Source organism: Phyllostomus discolor, chromosome 11 (genome assembly GCF_004126475.2).
Source record: "Phyllostomus discolor isolate MPI-MPIP mPhyDis1 chromosome 11, mPhyDis1.pri.v3, whole genome shotgun sequence".
Taxonomy (NCBI): Eukaryota; Metazoa; Chordata; class Mammalia; order Chiroptera; family Phyllostomidae; genus Phyllostomus; species Phyllostomus discolor.
The window spans coordinates 42,760,902-42,780,448 of record NC_040913.2 but is presented as its reverse complement, the minus strand read 5'-3'; the positions used below and the strand labels follow the sequence as shown (position 1 = coordinate 42,780,448).

The 19,547-nt window shown below is 36.0% G+C and overlaps 1 protein-coding gene and 1 pseudogene across 3 annotated transcripts in view; one reads left to right on the top strand and one right to left on the bottom strand.

The window, feature by feature from the left end:
- The window catches only part of VWA8 (von Willebrand factor A domain containing 8), a 417,525-nt gene that overhangs the window by 174,386 nt on the left and 223,592 nt on the right, over positions 1-19,547 (top strand). For all 3 annotated transcript variants that reach the window (XM_028526305.2, XM_036011319.1, XM_036011320.1), the window contains one exon: positions 6,004-6,075. In XM_028526305.2, coding sequence (XP_028382106.1) covers positions 6,004-6,075 — 72 coding nt within the window. The remainder of the gene's footprint in view (positions 1-6,003; positions 6,076-19,547) is intronic.
- On the bottom strand, positions 10,183-13,296 carry LOC118497348 (annotated as a pseudogene).

Sequence of the window (19,547 nt, the reverse complement as noted above, 5' to 3'; positions counted from 1 at the left end):
TTGTGATATTGGAAAAGCTACTGCTATTAGACTATAATAAGTTTTATATGTGCACATACATTATGCTTCAGGTAAATGAAATCAACATATTACTGAATTAAAAACAAAGTGGAATAATACTAATCCTTTCTTTTGCATTCCTGTTGGTTAAATCATTTTAGTTCAAAGAGTGATATAACTTATGTATTCTTTCCTTCATATTCCTTTCCTTTCCCTGAAAATTTCTAGTATTTTTCTATTCTTTACTTTTCCTTCTTTTTTTTAAGGGAGGAAGATAGATAATTTCCCACTTGTAAACTAAGATGTTATTAGGACCTTCTACTAAAACACAAAAATAGATGTGTACATGAAATGCTTTATTGTAGATGTTCACTTTAATAAGAAATTTTTCCAGAGAAAATCACTCATAAAAAGTTTTTTTCTTTTCCAGATTTTCTGTCAAGTGGTTATATATTTATTTTATAATAAAACACATACTTAAATTTTTCTGTAATATTTGACCACTAGTCTGCATGTAAATAATAACCTTACATTTACAAATAATGTTAGAAAAATTTCTACCTATTGTTTCTACTGTATTAACTATTTAGGCATACTAAAGTAAATTTTTTTATTTGCCATTTTCCAATCTATTTGTTGTTCAATGAGTATTATAGTTTATAACCCTATATTATATTAACAACTTCTATGTTAATATTCTTTCTCAATAAAAATATTATTGAAATATTTTGAAATCTGTCAAAACTTTAATTGTCATCTATGACATAGCAAAAGGCATAACCCAATTTGCTTTTTATTTATTCTTCAGCTTACTAAATAATGTAGATTTTGTTTTCTTCCAGAGCATTAATATTCTTAAATAAGCAGTAGACAAATGAACAGAAAATGAGGTTTCTTATAGGACATGGAGGAGGAAAAAAACCTTGCCTATCAGTAAAGACAAAAATATGATTGTAAGGAAAATATACTATTTCAAAGTAGTGATGGTATCACACTGTCCATACAGTAGAAAGGAATAAAGAAAAAATAATCAGGAAACTTTCATATAAGTGAAAATTTGAAAGACTCCATGCTAGCAAATGTTGAAAAGACTCGCCAGCATATAAGAATGTAGGAAATTCAGAGAGGGTCATTGAGCCCTTGAACACAGTGTCTGTTGCCATGGTGCTTGTGACGTAGACATTGAAGTCTGCAGGGTTGCTGTGAACTTTGCACAGTGGCCCCGAGGGACTTTCTGTAGCCTGTCTCCAAGCATACCTTCTCTTCATAAAGCATTATGAGTTAACCATTAGTGAAAAATTTTAGCTGTGCCAATTCTAGCAACAGTGGCTTGATTAAATTTGCTTTTGTTCTATACATTACTATTTCCTTTTATTGCTGCACTCCATCTTTGAAGCAGCAGTCTTAAGTGCCTCTTGAATATGTAGGTGCTTCTATACCATCTTGTTCTGTGCCCTGTGATCCTCTTACCACATTGTGTTGAAAACAATTTTTAAAATGTGTTTTTCCAGCCCTGACTTGTGTAGCTCAGTGGATTGAGTGCAAGCTGTAAACCAAAGGAGAGCCAGTTCGATTCCCAGTCAGGGCACATGCCTGGGTTGAGGGCCAGATCCACAATACAGGGCACTCTAAAGGCAACCACACATTGATATTTCTTTTGCTCTTATTCTCATTTTCTTTCCCTCTCTCTAAAAATGAATAAATAAAATCTTTAACAAAGTGTCACTTAAAAAAAATAAAATGTGTTTTTCCATACCACTAGTGCAGAGTGTTGTGTTTTCTTTATTTTTTTGTATCTCCAGCAAATAGCATAGTGCCTGGCACATAGTGACTGCTGAATAAATATCAACTGAGTGAATTGATGAAAAGATGAATAAGATTTTGAATGTTCATAATAATTAGTTCATTAAACTTTTATCAAGAAATATTGCAATTGCAGCAGCATGGGGGAGAAATTGAAGGAAAGAGAACTAAATAGCCTTTTAATAAGTGTAATGAACTTTAGATCTGAAAAATTATAAAAATATCTACCATGTGTCAAGCCTTGTCATGAGATGTTAGGATGGTGAGATTAAAATACACATACACATGCATGTGCACACACATGCACACGGCTGCAGAGCTCAAGTTGCCTGGGTTTGTCAAGGGGGGAGAAAGACAAGTTACCCATAGTTACTTACACATAGTTACCATACAGTGTGATGAAAGTACATTCAGGTTACCATGGTAGCACTGAAGAGGGGATGGTCTCAAATTGGAATGATCATGGAAAATGAGTTAACCAGGCAAAGTTGAGAGAGTCTTCCAGGCAGAGAGACTAGCATTTGCAGAGACTTGGCTATGTGAGAGAGCAGCTAATTTAGGGAGCTACATATAATTAATTGTCATTGGCAAAGAGCTGAAATTGTGAATGGAAGAGTCACAAGAGATGAGGCTGATGAGTTAGGAAAGGGTCACATGTTCTGGCCCTTGCTAATTAAGGAATTTGGATTCTGTTCAGAGTAAGAGAGAAAGCTATTGAGAGTTTTTAAGCACATTTCCACTCTTGCTAACTTTTCATTCACTCTTTAAAGTTGTCTCTAAGTTGGAACCAGGGTGAAGAGAGACTAGGTAAAAGGCTGTTGTAGTAGTCCAGGTGAAAGTTATGAAGGAACTGAACAAACAGTGACAGTAGGCACAGAGTGGAAAGGACATATTGCAGGGCTATTTAGGAGGTAGGTAAAGTCAGTGCACCTTTGTACTCGATTCAAAGATAAAGATTCTCCCTCTGGAAGTGCATAGTCTGGTGGAAAAGTTAAAAAAAAAGAGTAAGCATAAATTTTTTCCAAATTGTGCCCATGACTGCAACACAAAGTAGGAGAAAGAGAATGAATGATAGGAGATGAGACTGAGACTAAGTCCATAAGTTAAGGAGTGGCCTTTGTTCCTAAGGTATTAAGAGTCATTTAAGGAATTTTAAAGAAAGAAATATGATTTTGATCAACAAAGTGACAGTACAGGCACACCTCAGAGATACTGTGGGTTTGGTTCCAGACCACTGCATTAAAACAAGTATACCAATAAAACAAGTCATGATTTTTTGCTAGTGGAGGGTCTTGCCTTCAATTGGTGTAAAAAAAATCTGTGAAGCGTGATAAAGTGAAACAATAAAATTAGATATGCTGGCACTGTAGAGAGCCTCTTGGCTCAAGAAGAGACTGAAGTTAGAGATGCCAAATTGGCTTATAAAAATCTGGGCCAGAGATCATAAAAACCAGAATGAAAACTGTGGGGATGAAAAGGAAAGGATAGATACAGTTGACTTTTTGGTGCCTTAATACTATAGCTTAGATTTGCTGTTTAATTGGCTCTTGGTAAGGGAGGAGTGAGGTGGGCAGACAGAATATGATGAAAGGGATTTGGCCAGGTGGTAGAAAATGATACTATTAATCAGGATAAAAGATACAGGATATAGAATGAATTTGAGAAGAAAGTAATGAGCCAGGTGTTGGATATGTTGAGTTTGAGGAGATGGGGAGATAAGCAAGTAGTTCGGTAGTTACTCCAGGATGACAGGGCTAAAGTTGAGAAGTCTTACTGTTGAAGATCAGTGTAGAGTTGGTACTTGAAGCCATGGAATGGATGAGAGAGGAGATAGGGAGAGTAGGGTCAGAAATAGCTCTTCAAATACTGAAGTGGGGCTCCCTACCTCTGCACATGGCCCTTCCTCTGTCCTCAGGGCGGTGCCATTTTAAAATAGACGCAACCTGCTCTGCCTTATACTGTGATCCCCTGCACCCCAGGAAAGCATGTAAAAAGATGGAAAGAGAACAAATGAAGGGACTTGGGGAAAATTTAAGGAATTATTACAAGAGGACCCAACTCAGAAGACTATGGAGAAAAATTACTAGAAAGGCAGGAAGTAACCTGGAGAGACAGGGAACTGGCAGAGGATACTTTTAAGAAATTATCTGTGGTACTAAGTGGTCCAAGAGGTTAAGAGAAGAATTTTGTAGGCAGTGACCTGAGCCTTAGCTAATATTTGTTGATTTGAATAATCTAGTTAGATCTAATGAAGGCATGAAGTAATAGGGCATGTGAAAAAATAAAAAAGACTGTAGATATATTAGTTTGGGGTATTTTTCAGTTATTTTACATTGCTTTTTTACCTGGCTATACAGGTGCTCATTCCAATTGTTTTCTATCTATTCTTTATGCAGATTAGCCCATTTATTTCTGGGAGAATTTAATGTCTGGATATTGGCTCTGAATTTTCATGTTAGAAGGAAGAGGTCTCCAGACTACATATCACCAGAACCAGGATTAAAAGAGTGTTCTAGGATTCCTTTTGAACTTGGTGACCATATACCTTGGTTTGCTTAAGATAGTCCCTGTTTACATGTGTCCTTCCAGCATAAATATTGATAATACCTCTTCTTATACTTAAAAGTGTTCCAGAAAGGACCATAAATTGATATCTCATCCTACTCCAAGCCTTCTTATAATTCTAGTTCCATGGTGTATCTGAAAGCATTAAAAAAAATAAGAACCTTCAAGAAACATCAGGCAATACTCATCTGTTCTTAAAGGAGGGAAAAAAACATTCTCAGTTTTTCTAAGATACTCTAAAAGAAAATATTGCTTAATTTGACAAGTAAAAGGAAAATATTCTAGATATCAAAAATATTCATAAACCAAGTTAGGAAAAGAAAAGTAAGTAACAAACTAGAAAAATAACTGTAGCATATATTAGATACAAAATGAGGAGCCAATTTAAGCAAAATAAAGAGACTTAATCAGATTTTAATATTGAGAGAATCGGATTCTTCTGTCATCTGTTCCATGGCTTTAGTTACCAACTCTACTGTGCCTTTTTACAAGTAGGGAACTTCAGTAATTTCAGTACTTAAGAGGCCAGTATCATTTTGATACAGAAAACCAGGAGAAAGTCATATGGATATTAATTGTTTGGGGGTATATTAATAGCTTTCCCCTCAATCCCAACCCTCCTGAGCCTTTGTGACCTACTTATTGTTGTCCTATTTTTCAAGATACAAAAGAGCAATGTAATTTCTTTTGCAGCTATTGTGAATAACTCTAATCATGTTCTTTTATTACGTTGTATCATAATTTGAGTAAAAATGTGGAAAGTGAATAATTTTTTTTAATTTTAAAGTTATACATTCTTTGAAGGTAATAATTAAGAATAAATCAGTGTAGCCTAGCTGGGTAGCTAGTTAGTTAAGAGTGTTGTTCCAATATGTGAAGGTTGCAGGTTCAGTCCCTGGTCAGAGCACATACAAGAAGTAACCAGTGAATGCATAAATAAGTAGAACAAAATCAATGGTTCTCTCTCTCTCTCCCTCTCTCCCTATCTGTAAAATCAATAAGTAAAAACAAAATAAATCAGTGTAAAATGTTCCATGGAAATCTGCAGTTATTTTAGAAAGCCTTTCTACAATATATTTACATTAACAAGTGTTAATTTAAATATTATATTAAATTATAATTGTGCAGTAGCTAAAAAATATTTGAAATATTGGTGAATGACTTAGTTTTGCTGAGGTGTACTATTTCAGGTTTTTTTTTGGAACTTGATTTCATTTTTTTTAAGATTTTATTTATTTACTTTTAGAGAGGGGAAGGGAGGGAAAAAGATAGAGAGAGAAACATCAATGTGTGGTTGCCTCTCACGTGGCCCCCACTGGGGACATAACCCGCAACCCAGGCATGTGCCCTGGCTGGGAATTGAACCTGTGACCCTTTGGTTCTCAGCCCACACTCAATCCACTGAGCTATGCCAGCCAGGGCCTGTTTCAGGTTTTTAATGTGAGTGACCTAATTGGTTATATAACTTACTTATAACCACAACATTAATTTTTATTTTTATAAAAAATCAAACTGTGTAGTTATTATATATTGTAATAGATGTTTTCCTTTCCATTGAAGATATCATTATAGTTAACTTTCTTATTTCACTTTGATTATACAAAACACAATTAACCTATACTTCTTGTTCTCTAGCACATGATAGTGATGGAAGATATGCTTAAAGACTTTCTTCTTGGAGAACATCTATTATTGGTTGGTAACCAGGTACGTTATGGCTAGAACTCAGGTACTAATTGATAGTAACAGTATAAGAGCAGTAGGTGTCTTGATTTTGTTTGAATAAGTTTTTAGAAGTGATTTTTTTCTCACACAAATTACTTATTTAATTAAATGATAAGGGTCTTCCACCTTCTAAACTTCAGAATCACCTCAGGGCTTAAATCACCCCTCAACCCCTATTTAATCACCCATCAAGCTGTATCTGTTCTACCTCTTAAATATCTACTCTTCTTTTCCACAACTGTCATCCTTGTCCAGCTCACCATGACCTAGCACCTGGATTATAGCAAGGTTCCTTATATAGCTCCATCCTGGCCTTATGCCCACTTTGATCTACTCTGTAGCCAAATTGATACTTGTAAAACTAAAATCTGATTAAGCCTTTTTTTCCCCCTTAAATTGGCTCCTCACTGCCTTTAGGTTTAGTCGTCAGTGTCTTGCAGGATCTGGCCTCTGCCCACCATTCTAGTACTAAACCTTGGTTCTCTCCATCCTGACGCTATTAGCTTGAGCTACTCTGGACACCTGCAGTTTCTTTTTTCTTTTTTAGGTTTAATGGATATTTGTTTTAGTTTTGTTTTATTTTTTTAATTGTTGTTCAAGTACGGTTTTCTGCCTTTTACTCCCATCCCAGCCCACCCCCAGCCCTCCCCACCTCCCTCCTGTTTCCATCCCCCCTAGTTTTTGTCCATGTGTCCTTTATACTTGTTCCTGAAAACCCTTCCCCTTTTCCCCTGAAATTCCCTCCCCTTTCCCCTCTGGTCATGGTCAGCCTATTCTCTATTTCAGTGTCTTTGGTTATATTTTGCTTGTCTGTTTGTTTTGTTGATTATGTTCCAGTTAAAGGTGAGATCATATGGTATTTGTCTCTCACTGGGGTTTATTTCATTTACCATAATGCTTTCCAGATCCATCCATGCTGTTGCAAAGGGTAGGAGCTCCATCTTTCTTTCTGGTGCATAGTATTCCACTGTGTAAATGTACTATAGTTTTCTGATCCACTTGTTTACTGATGGGCACTTAGGTTGCTTCCAGCACTTGGCTATTATAAATTGTGCTGCTATGAACATTAGGTGCATAGTTTCTTTTGGATTGGTGTTTCAGGATTTTTGGGGTATAGTCCCAAATGTGGAAGTTCCTGGTTAAAGGCAGTTACATTTTTAATTTTCTGAGGAAATTCCATACTGTTTTCCACAGTGGCTGCCCCAGTCTGCATTCCCACTGACAGTGCACTAGGGTCCCCTCCTCTCCACAACCTCTCCAGCACTGGTCAATTTGTTGATTTGTTTATGATGGTCATTCTGACCAGTGTGAAGTGGTATCTCATTGTGGTTTTAATTTACATCTCTCTGAAGGTTAATGATGCTCATCATCTTTTCATATGTCTCTGGGCCCTCTGTATGTCCTCCTTGGAGAAATATCTGTTCAGGTCCTTTGCTCACTTTTTAATTGGATTGTTTGTCTTCCTGGAATGGAGTCATGTGAGTTCTTTGTACATTTTAGAGATCAAACCCTTGTCCGAGGTAACATTTACAGATATAGTTTCCCATATAGTTGGTTCCCTTTTCATTTTGCTGAGGTTTTCTTTAGACATGTAGAAGCTTTTTATTTTCATAAAGTCCCATTTGTTTATTCTTTCCTTTATTGTCCTTTGCTCTAGGTAACATATCATGGAAAATATTCTGCTTGGAGAATATCTGAGATTCTCCTCACCATGTTCTCTAGGATTTTTATGGTGTCTTGACTTATATTTAAGTCTTTTATCCATCTCGAGTTTATTTTTGTATATGGTGTGAGTTGGTGGTCGAGTTTCATATTTTTGCACATAGCTGTTCAGATGTCCCCAACACCATTTGTTGAAGAGGCTATTTTTACTTCATTTTGTGCTTTTCCCCCCCTTGTCAAATATTAATTGACCATAGAGACTTGAGTTTATCTCTGAGCTATATTCTGTTATATTCTGGTTATATTGGGTTATATTCTGTTTCATTGATCTATGGGCCTGTTCTTATGCCAGTACCAGTTTTGATGACAGTGGTCTTGTAATACAGTTTGATATCGGGTATTGGGATCCCTCCAACTTTGTTCCTCTTTCTCAAAATTGCTGTGGCTATTTGGGATCATTTATGGTTCTATATTAATTTTTGAAATGTTTGTTCTATATCTGTGGAAAGGGATAAATTATTCATGGTATTTTTTCACTATTTGCAAAGCTTTATCTACTATTTACTGAAAAATCATTTTTCCTGATCAATCTATATACCAGAATAGGAGGAAGAATCAGTTAATAGTCCATCCAGTATTCAGTCTTTGATATTGGAGCCCAGGAAATCAGGAGATTCTAAGACAAATTGACTATGTTTTTTATTTTGTAAATTTGCAACTGTTCAGTGAATGAAACAGGTAAATTAGGTAGAATCTAGGAGGTGTCCACTTACAAGAGTAAATAGTTAAGTGACCCATTCAGTTGGAAATGGTAACAAACTGAGAGAATCAGAGACCAGAGCATTATTACTAGGACAGAATAGTGCAGTACTAATTACAGTATTTTAAAATTTATTTCAATAGTAATAATTAAGTGCTAATTAGTATTTAGCTAATTAAATGAGGTCTAACTTTGTGCATGCTTACATTTACCAGGTCAGGGAGTGGACATCGGACCAAGGTGTCAGGTTAAAATCTAAACAGAACTTTTGGAGTACTTTAGCAGTTTCAGTTCCTTTCAAACTTGTTTTCAAAAGCTAATGTCTAAATTGGCTGGTGTGGCTTAGTTGTTTGGAGTATTGTCCCATATGCTGAAATGTCTGGGTTCAATTCCCCGTCAGGGCACATACATAAGTTGCAGGTTTGAGCCCTGGTTGGGGAGCATATGGGAGGTGGCCAATCAGTATTCTTCACATTGATATTTCTCTCTCTCACTTTCTTTCTCTCTAAAAGCAATGAAAAAAATTTCCTTGAGTGAGGATTTAAAAAAAAGCTAATGTTGGTTTTAACATCTCAGCAAGATTATAGACTTTTTTCCTTATTTTCTTTATTGAAGTATAATTGACAAAATTATATTTAAAGTGTATAATGTGATGATTTGATATATTTATGCATTAATAATAATTATGCATTGTGGCAGGATTCCTCCCATCTAGTTAATACATCCATTACCTCACCTATTAACCTTTTTTTTTGGTGGGAACTTTCAGGTCTCAATTGTGCAATACAGAGTTATCAATTATAATAATCATGGTAAACATTAGATCCTCAAGCATTTATTCATCTCCTAGGTGAAAGTTTGTCCCTGCTTACCAACTTCTCCCTAATTTCCCTGTCCACCCTTTCCCCAGAACCACTTTTCTACTCGTTTCTAGGAGTTTGACTTTATTTACTTTTTAAAAAAAATTCCACATATAAGTATTTCTCTTTCTCTGACTGACTTATTTCACTTACATAATGCCCTCCAGGTTCATTATGGTTAGACTTGACTGCTTCCATTTGGTGTGTGTGAGGGAGATGACGCCACCTGTGATTAGCACATACCCCACAGGGATGTACTTTGTGAAGGACTGACTGGTATGGAGTTACGTGTTCTCTTTCCCTGTGCTTTTCTCCATCTAGATTTCTTTTTTGGGAATGTGTACTTTTGCAGTCATGGTAACAAGGGCTTTGAAAAAATAGTCTGCTTTTTTTTTTAACTAGTGGTATTTCAGTATTTCTCTTTATATTTTATGTACCTTCTCACCTTCACCTTTATTTCTATCTTGTGAAACAAATCAATTAAAAAGAAAAAGACAAGCAAGTGAAGGTGCCGCTGATAGATAGGTTAAGGACTGCTGACTCAGCTCTCATGGGGTAGTGTCACTGGAGTTTTCACTGACATGCAAAGTGACAGCCATCTGGGAAGGTGCCTATTTTAATCACATGATTTGTTTTGAAAATAAGTGAACCATTTGAAGCAGTTTTCCTGGCTCCTTTCTTTTTACTTTTTCTTTCTTTTTTTTTTTAGGTTTATAGTTCTTTTATCTATTTTTTTTGGTCTGGTTCCTTCTCTTTGTCTTTTTAATAAAAACAGTATATGATGGATACTCACACACACACACAACTCAGTTTGAAGTGAAGCTTTGGGAATTAAATATTGACAGAGCAGCCAGGAGTGGATTAGTATAATTATACAATAAAGTGTTAATGAGTGCTCCTAAAACAAGCTGTCTGTAGATAGATGCAGACTACTCAGCCTTCTGTGGGCAAAGTAGAAACTGGCTGAAATCCACGAACAAAAAGCTTCAATAGTTGAAGTAGAGAGGTTTTGAAAGATTGCTGTTACCAGTGACAATTTTTTACATGACGAAATTAAAAAGACTAAGAAAGTGTGCTGATTTTGAGAAAACTCAAGGTTTATCATCTTTATTAAGCCTAATTCCATCTTTTCTTTCCATGTAATGCTCTTTTCTATCAAGACTAGTGAAGATTTCATAACTATTCTATTGTGAAGTTAAAAACAGTTCTATAAATATCACTTCTGGCAAAATAAAGTAGCCCACATATTCTTTTGGTGAAATGAAATCAATTTGGGAGGCAGATTTATCACTTTATTCAACTATCAGCAGTTAGTTCTCTTCCACATTAACTGTTTGTACATTTTTGAAAGTGGTGACAGGCACATAGGTAACCAAGGTATAGTACTTGTTTGGTGAATGTTCATCTTCATTACGTTTTTCTGGACAACTGCACCCAGATACAGTATGGGACACTGCTTGTTCCTTTGAACCAGACGGCTTTCTTAAGCCTCGAGTCAGTGTGTATATTTGAACTTCCCCTCTCCTTCATGGCAAATTTCCCAATCTCTTTGATTGCCTGAGGGGCAGCCTTCTTGAAACCCACTCTGCAGGTGCCCCTGTGAATGTTGATGGTGTATTCTCTGATCACTGCCTTGTTGATTGCCGAACAGCCCTTGTTCTTGCCATCCTTCTTAGTGGGAGCCATTATGCTGGGACCAAGATGGAATGAAACCAGAATTGATGTTTTTTTATCCTTTTAATTTTCTGTGTGGGATTTTAGGGCAGAGTACATCTCTTTTCCAGTAAATGAGGCAGAATTACTGTCTGTCAGTCAAAGGGATAGGGTGCCTGGAAATTACACATTTGATGGTCCCCTAATACATAATGCTGCATATTGTAAAATCACTTTTGTATGCTGTTACATGCAGTATTTTCTACTTACTATAATTATGATGTGACATGTACCTTTCATGCAATGAGAAGTTTCATACTGGCTTTAAAAAAATTCATAGCATGACTTCCTATTTATTTCAACTTTACTAGCAGGGTAAAATGAGAAATGTCTATATTTTTTCCCAGTCAGTGATACTTTTTCTGTCCCAGCTATACTCAGGAATGATCTTCCTTCCTTCCCATATCTTATTTTCTTTTGGTTTGTACAGCTATATTCTATTTGATGTACAAAATACTGTGAATATTTGGGGTTATAGAATCAGCCTATGGTAGCATTTTTTGTTGTTGTTTAAAAACTCTAGAAGAAAAACCTGTTTTTGTGTAGTAATACTTGAGTTTTGAGGGCAGTTGCATTTCATCAGAAATTTGAAGGAGAAAATATTTTATTGATGCAGCGTTCTAAAATGCTAAGGTACCCCTTAAATAAGAATTATTTTTGAAAATTTACAGTATTTTAAGAAATGAAAATTTAATCATCTAGAGAGTGATTTTTTCTGGTTTCTGACATTAGATTAAATTGCAAAGCAAGTCATCAAAATGTAATTTATATGTAATGAGGCACAATTAATAATTTATAGTCACTTCTACATGAATGTAGTACAGTTATTTGCCAGGTTTGTTAACTTCTTAGAAAAAATTAAGCCAGTCTTTTTACCAGTTTATCAAATAATAGTACTTGGTGAAATTATCTGTAAGCTCTTAAGGTCAACAGACCATATATGTTACCCTTACCAAAATTCTAATATATTATGTCTTCCTTATCAAATAAAAAGTTAATCCTGGCTGACTGTCATCTGTCATGTAGTATGCCTTCTCTATCTCTGACTGTCACATGCTTCATGTTTTTATAGTGCTAATTCTTTAGGTACTCTTTTTATTTCCATGGTAATATCTGGTCGGCAGTGAGATAAATCTTAGAAAGCATCTCTTCATTTTATTTTCCTGCTAAAAGTTGAAAGTGGTTCCCCCTCACCTATCACATAAAATCTCTTATATAGGAAGACATTCAGAATGGCCTTTGACCTGGCTACAAACTACTCATGTAATTCTAGCTCTTCCAAATTAAAGTTTCTTACCCTCCCTTGTATACCATGTGTTTTTCTTCCTTCAGCTGTTTTTCATACACTGCTCCCTGCCCTCATCTTTGCCTGTGAAAATTCTGCCAGTTTTCAACAGCTCAGATGTTTTTTTCTCTCTGAAGCCTTTTTAGTAACCCCCAAAATAATCTTGCCTTTCTCTGAATTTTTACAGTATCTTATCACTACTTTGATTCAGTTTTCTTTTACAGTTCCATAAGATTTTTATTTCTTCTATAATTGAATTATAAATTTCTTATGAGCAAGGATTAAAAATTGTAATATTTATGTTTTACAATTTCCAATATACTGTTTTGATCATCTCATTTAGTGCTACAACATCCCTTTGAGACGAATATTTTTATTTTCCACATTTTACAATAAGCAGACAAACTCAAAAAAGTTAAAATATTTGCTTCAGACCGCATAGCTGTTTAATGACAGATTTAGGACTTAGACCTTTAAAGCTCATGCATTTTCTTTTTTTTTTTCATCAGATCAGGCTAATTCTTATACTAGTAATAACAGCAAGAACAATGATAACATATAATATCTAACTTATGTGAAGTGTTTTACATGCAGAGTACAGAGCATTTAAAAATTTTCTATTATAAAACAATTTTAACTTTATTCTACAAAAAGTAGAGTATGTCATAAACTCCCTTGTACCCATCCATCACTTAGCTTCAACATTTATCAACATTTTGTCCATCTTATTTTATCTACCCCCTCAGCACTCTTAAAATATCTTTTATATAATGCATTTTTATTATAAATATCTCAGAATTTATAACTAATATAACCATAATTTTATTATTACACCTAACAATCAACATCCAATCAAAATCTGATGATTCCATTTAATTGATATGTCTCCTAAGTCCCTTTGTTTTTTGTTGTTGTTTTTTAAATTATGTTATTGTTGTTTAACTACAGTTGTCTGCATTTACCCCCACCACTCACCCCCACCACAGCCAAGCCCACCTCCTTCCCTTTCTTCCAACTCCACTTGGTTTTGTCCATGTGCCATTTATAGTTGTTCCTGAAAACCCTTCCTCCCATTGTCCCTCTCACCCCCCACTCTAGTTACTGTCAGATTGTTCTTAATTTCAAAGTCTCTGGTTGTATTTTGCTTGCTTTTTTCTTTTGTTGATTATGTTCTGGTTAAAGGTGAGATCATAGGGTGTTTATCTCTCACCACCTGGCTTATTTCACTCAGCATAATGCTTTCCAGATCCATCCATGCTTTGCAAAGGGTAGGAGCTCCTTCTTTCTCTCTGCTGCATAGTATTCCATCATGTAAATGTACCATAGTTTTCTGATCCACTCATTTCCTGATGGGCACTTAGGTTGCTTCCAGCATTTGGCTGTTGTAAATTGTGCTGTTATGAACATTGAGGTGCATAGATTCTTTTGAATTGGTGTTTCAGTGGTCTTAGGATATAATCCAGCAGTGAAATTGCTGGGTCAAAAGGCACTTCCATTTTTAGTTTTCTGAGGAAATTCCATACTGCTTTCCACAGTGGCTGTACCAGTCTGCATTCCCATCAACAGTGCAATAGGGTTCCCTTTTCTCCACATCCTCTGCAATACTTGTTTGTTGATTTGTTTATGATGGCCATTCTGACCTGTGTGAAGTAATATCTCATTTGTGGTTTTAATTTAATTTTTGGATCTCTTTGAAGGCTAGTGATGCTGGGCATCTTTTCATATGTCTCTGGGCCCTCTGTATGTCCTTCTTGGAGAAGTGTCTGTTCAAATCTTTTGCCCATTTTTCAGTTGGGTTGTTTGTCTTCTTGGAGTGAAGTCATGTGAGTTCTTTATATATTTTGGAGATCAAACCCTTGTCCAAGTTATCATTGGCAAATATGTTTTCCCATATACTTGGTTCTCTTTTCATTTTAATGCTGTTTTCTTTAGCCATGCAGAAGCTCTTTAATTTGATGAGGTCCCATGTGTTTATCCTTTCCTTTATGTCCCTTGCTTTATATCAATAAAATATCAACGAAGATACTGCTGTGTGGAATGCCTGAGATTTTTCTGCCTATGTTTTCCTTTAGGACCTTAATGGTGTCACAACTTATGTTTAAGTCTTTCATCCACCTTGAATTTATTTTTGTGTATGGTGTAAGTTGGTGACCAAGTCCCTTTGAAGGAGAAAGGATATGCTCTGCTGTTCTCTGTACCCAGAGAGGTATTTGCTAATTTTCGTGCATGTGAACATTTTATTCAGAATTGTATCAGTATGGATGAACTTCAGATGAGGAAATATTTTCGAGAGTAAATTTCATTAAACCAGTTTAAGTTCTTGATTAATTTATACCATATTAATTTTTCCAGGCTAGAAATAACTTTTATTTTCTGATTTTCATAGACTTGGATTTTGAGATCTTTTATACACTGTGAAAATCAATAAACATGTATTTTGTGTCAACTAAGCAGGACTCCATGCACATTGTTACTATGTAATTCTGTATAATATTACTGTATAATTCCATATAATTCTTTGTATCTTATTTCATCTATTAATTGTAGACTTATTATGACTAGGAACTTAGTTTTTCTCCTGGTACAGCTTAGTAAATGTTTGTTGTATTATTTAATATTGAAATACTATGAATTTTTTATTGCCAAAATTAAAGAATATGTGAATTTTGCTAATTAATGATTTGAACTGAGCCCTGGCAGATTGCTCTGGCACAACATCAGAGACCATGTTGCTATGCCAGCATAATTGTCTGATATCAATGGAGGGTCTGAACAGTTTGTTCAGAAATTTTCTTGCCTTTGTTCCCATCTGGTAGTGGCAGCAGGTAATTTGATAACTAAGTGTGCTGTACTTCTAGTAGCTCCAGCAGACTGGGAATCCCAAGGCTATGAAATACTTGGTTTTACCAAATAAAATGACATTCATCATTATTTTGTATTATATTATATTATATTTCATGTCATATAATATCATACCTCATCTCATACATTATTTTGTGTCCCTTCTCAAACCCCTTGCTTAGTGAATTTGCCTGAATTACAATCTGGAAATTCTTTGCCATTCTGCCAGTGATAGGAACATGAATAGAGGGACAGTCCTGGCATCAAGGAGTGTGTCTTCTTGCCAAGGCACTTGACATATGACTAGAATACAGTGTGGTGAATGCTGTAAGAGACAGTGATTTAGGATTCCAAAGGGGGAACCATTCTGGCCCTCAGATTTGAAGGAGAGAATACAAAGCGAGAGTCAGACAAAGCTTCAGAGAAGCAGGGACATCGCATCAGAGCACTACCGGTGAGTGAAAGATGGCAGATAGATGGGGAAGGATGGGCTATTCTAGCCAGAATAGATAAGGAGAACAAAGATGTAGAAGTGCAGAGGTCCTGGAGACAGTTGGCTGATTAGGAACGTGTTTGAGTAGACTTGCAATGGGCTGACATAGCAAGCTTGCAAGTGTATGTACTTTGGTGGGGATCCTTCAACTTTTAAGTCCTAGTACTAAATTCCATTCCTAGACTCATTTACTCTTTGCCCACTTTTCATTGCTCTTTAGCCCTTTTCTCCTATGCTACTCCTGCACCTTCTCCCTCTTGACAGCATGTGGATAGTTTTCCAGGTTATGTATTTTCTTCTTGTCCAGGAATACTAACCAATAAGCCCTTCTCTTCTAAAGGCTTTTACTGCTAATCTCTCTGAAGAAACAGAGTAATAAAAATAGTAAGGCTGGGGATGTTATAAGAGTCCCAGTCTTCAAAGTTCTTCAAGTCATGCATGGTCCCTGATCTTTTCTCTCACAGAAACTGGAAGCATGTTTACTTCCTGTCCTCAGTGTGATTCCTGTCTGCGGGGGCTTGATATATTTATTCCCTGTTTTGCCTAACCCTGCAGTATAGGGGCCATCAGACTGCTGCCTCTGTGATGGGCCTTCTTCACAGAGTACATTGTCATGAACAAGACAATTGGACACAGGAGTAATTGATGGCATTCTCATGAGACAATTTCTAGCTTTTAAGATCTCTCATTCTACAGGTCCCTTCTCCCTTTTAATTTTTCACTCACTAAATATTATCTTCAACAAGAGTCAATAATGATATAAAAGCTATTTCATGCTAATTTTTACTAAGGGGTACAAATTGTATATACAGAATAATGGCTAGTAAGTATAGATAAATATTCACAGCAACAAAATAAAAGTGGTAGCAGATTTATTTTAGCAGTTGCACGTTGGGAAGTACTTTTTTCCCCTAAATTTCCCAGAGAGAAAAATGAACATACATAGCTTTTATAATGGAAAGATAAGATACCACTTATGTATTTATTCAGTTAAAGTAATCCTGAGGATTTTCTGTTCTAGGTGAGAACTGTGGTTGGAAAAAGCAAATGCTCTAACTTTCATTTTGCTCAGGATATTTACAGAAATTCCTTTCTAGGTTATGCTTTTAGCATTTCCTTGAAGGAACTACCAGACCTTTAAAAGTGAAGTCAAAAGTAACCTGATAAGATTGTGTTTAAAAAAATAACGTAACAAATTGTGTGCTGGACTGTCATTGAGTTTGGAGGCAGGAGACCAAATAGAACCCTTTCTAGGAGTCTGAGCAAGATGATGGGCTGCCCTTGAGTAGTGACAGTGAATTGGAGAGAAAGGAACAGATAGGGGAAGCAGGCACTTCAAAGTAAACATGTGCAAAATTAAACTGCCTTTTTGAAAACCAGACTCCTGTCCCCCACCCAGCAAATTCATTTCTTCTCCCCTATTTCATATGTCAGTAAATGGTACCGCCTTCCACCCTGCTGTCCAAGACTGAAACTCTGATTTCTCTATTACTTCATCTTCGGATCCAGCCCATCACCAAGTATGGGCTGAGTCAAGGATGTATGCATACAATGGGTCCTAACTGCCTGCTACTGTCTTGCATATCTCTGTCTTATTTATTAAGTAGTTGGTCATCATTCCAGTCTTTTTAATCTCTCTGGTGTCTATCATCTTGTGGCATATTTAATCAACCCAGGAGAAGAGAGAGACTCTACGTGTGTTAGAACCTACATCACACAAGTTAACAGTTGTTATTTACACCCGTGGCTTATCTTCTGTGTCCCAATGCTGTATATCTTGCCTCCCTTTGAGAATTGTGAGAGATACGTTGTCATATGCCATTTGAGAATTTATCTTAGAGGGACTGTCACAGTGTTAGGGCAAAGATAATGCTCAATAAATACCTATTCAGTCTTTGGTGCTTGACAGGGGTGTCACACTCATTTTCACTGGGGACCACATCAACCTCGCAGTTGCCTTCAAAGGGCTGAATGTAATTGTAGGACTGTATAAATGTAACTACTCCTTAACAGTTAACCAAGAGCTGAGTGGTGCTGCCGGGTAGAAACAAGGTGCTGGGCCAGATGAAACAAGGTGGAAGGCTGGATTTGGCCCACAGGCCTTGTATTTGCCATCTGTGTTGTAGAATGTTACTCTTCACAAGACATGTAGTAGAAATACCAATAATAATGCTTGCTTCCATTTACTGGGCTTCTGCTGTTGCTACCATGCTTTTTCCCTGTCTGCCTAATTACTTTTATAGGATGGATTCCTAGAAGTGGGGAAAGAGATAATGCAAGGCCAAGGTTACCTAAACCAATTACAAATTGAAAGAAATATAATCCATAATGTTGCAACTAAAATCACAAGCATCAGAATGGGACAGACCTGGATTTGAACAGAGGCTCCATGGTGACTAGCTGTGCAACCACGAGCATGTCGCTTAACTGTTCTGAGTTTTGGTTTCTTGATTTATGAGGTTCAAATAACCATAATACCAATCTCATGGAACTGTTATGATTTAATGAAATAACATGTGAAAGTATTTAACATAGAGCATGGCACAGTGTTATTTATTGCTGTCACTCAAAGGTGTTATTTATTGCTATCACTATAGAATTCAGCTTTTTAAAAATCTATTCTTCCCACAAAAATCGCTTATTAAAATATTTACATCCCATCTCTAAGTGACAATTATTTACTTATGTATGTATTTTTAAAATTAAATTTATTGGGATGGCATTGGTTGATAAGATTGTGTAGGTTTCAAATGTACAATGCTATGATACATCATCTGTGTATTGCATTGTGTGCCTACTACCCAAAGTCAAATCTGCTTCCATCACCATACATTTGATGCCCTTTTCCTTAAAATTGGGAAGTAACATGGAAGTGAATTCCATTTTTAATAGTCTGTCTTCTACAAAAGGACAGCAACTCAACATTAATAGGTGGTAAGTAAATGAGGGCATTTGTAGGAAGAACACACATAGTTGAGACTTGGTGTGTTGCAGCCTGGCAAGGCCTGGCAAGTGCACTCTAGATTCGGGGAGACAGAAGAAAATGTGTGGAGCCATGAGGATGCTTGACATGCCTTTATTCACAGGTGGGCGAGCCACACACACTGCAAGGTGCATGTCTCTTTGGTGAGAAGCCCCTACTGGCTTAAGGACTAGAGGCAAACAAAGCTGCTTCAAGCCAGAAAATTATATAACATAGCATAATTCTGTGCATGAGAGCCCACTTCATCTTATGGGAACAGTTTGTCAGACCCGATCTCAAGGCTATGAGAACATTGCTTATCGGGCCTATTTAAGGTTATGGGAATGTGCTTCTCTTAGCTACTCAGACACCTGGGTGAGGAAGCCACACTAAACTCTGGTTATACTTTTTGGTTTCCAAAGTTTTGAAGAACTAGAAAGTGGGATAAAAGAAGTGACTGTTTGATTCAAACAGAAGTACAGTATTACCTTTTTCTGCAATTGAAAATCATTGTCTGAAGAACTAATTAGAGAAATCATTGTTTTTACACTTACTTGATTACCTTTGATGCCATTCTTTTAATCTGAAATAGTTAATCTTCTGATGTAATGTTGATGTTTCTGTGTAAAATTATAGAAAAGAAAAAACAAGATGTAGAAGGCTAAAATTGTATGTATTTTTTTAAATAAGAAGAGTTTAAATTTTAGTGTACTTAGAAGTAAATTTTTAAAAACCCATATGTCTGGGATGGGAGCAAAAGACAGAAAACTACTTGAACAACAATTAAAATAAAAAATTAAAAAACCCTATGTCATGGAAATTGTACTCTATATGTTTACTAGTTTGGTTTTCATTAACAATAGCCAAAACAGCACAAC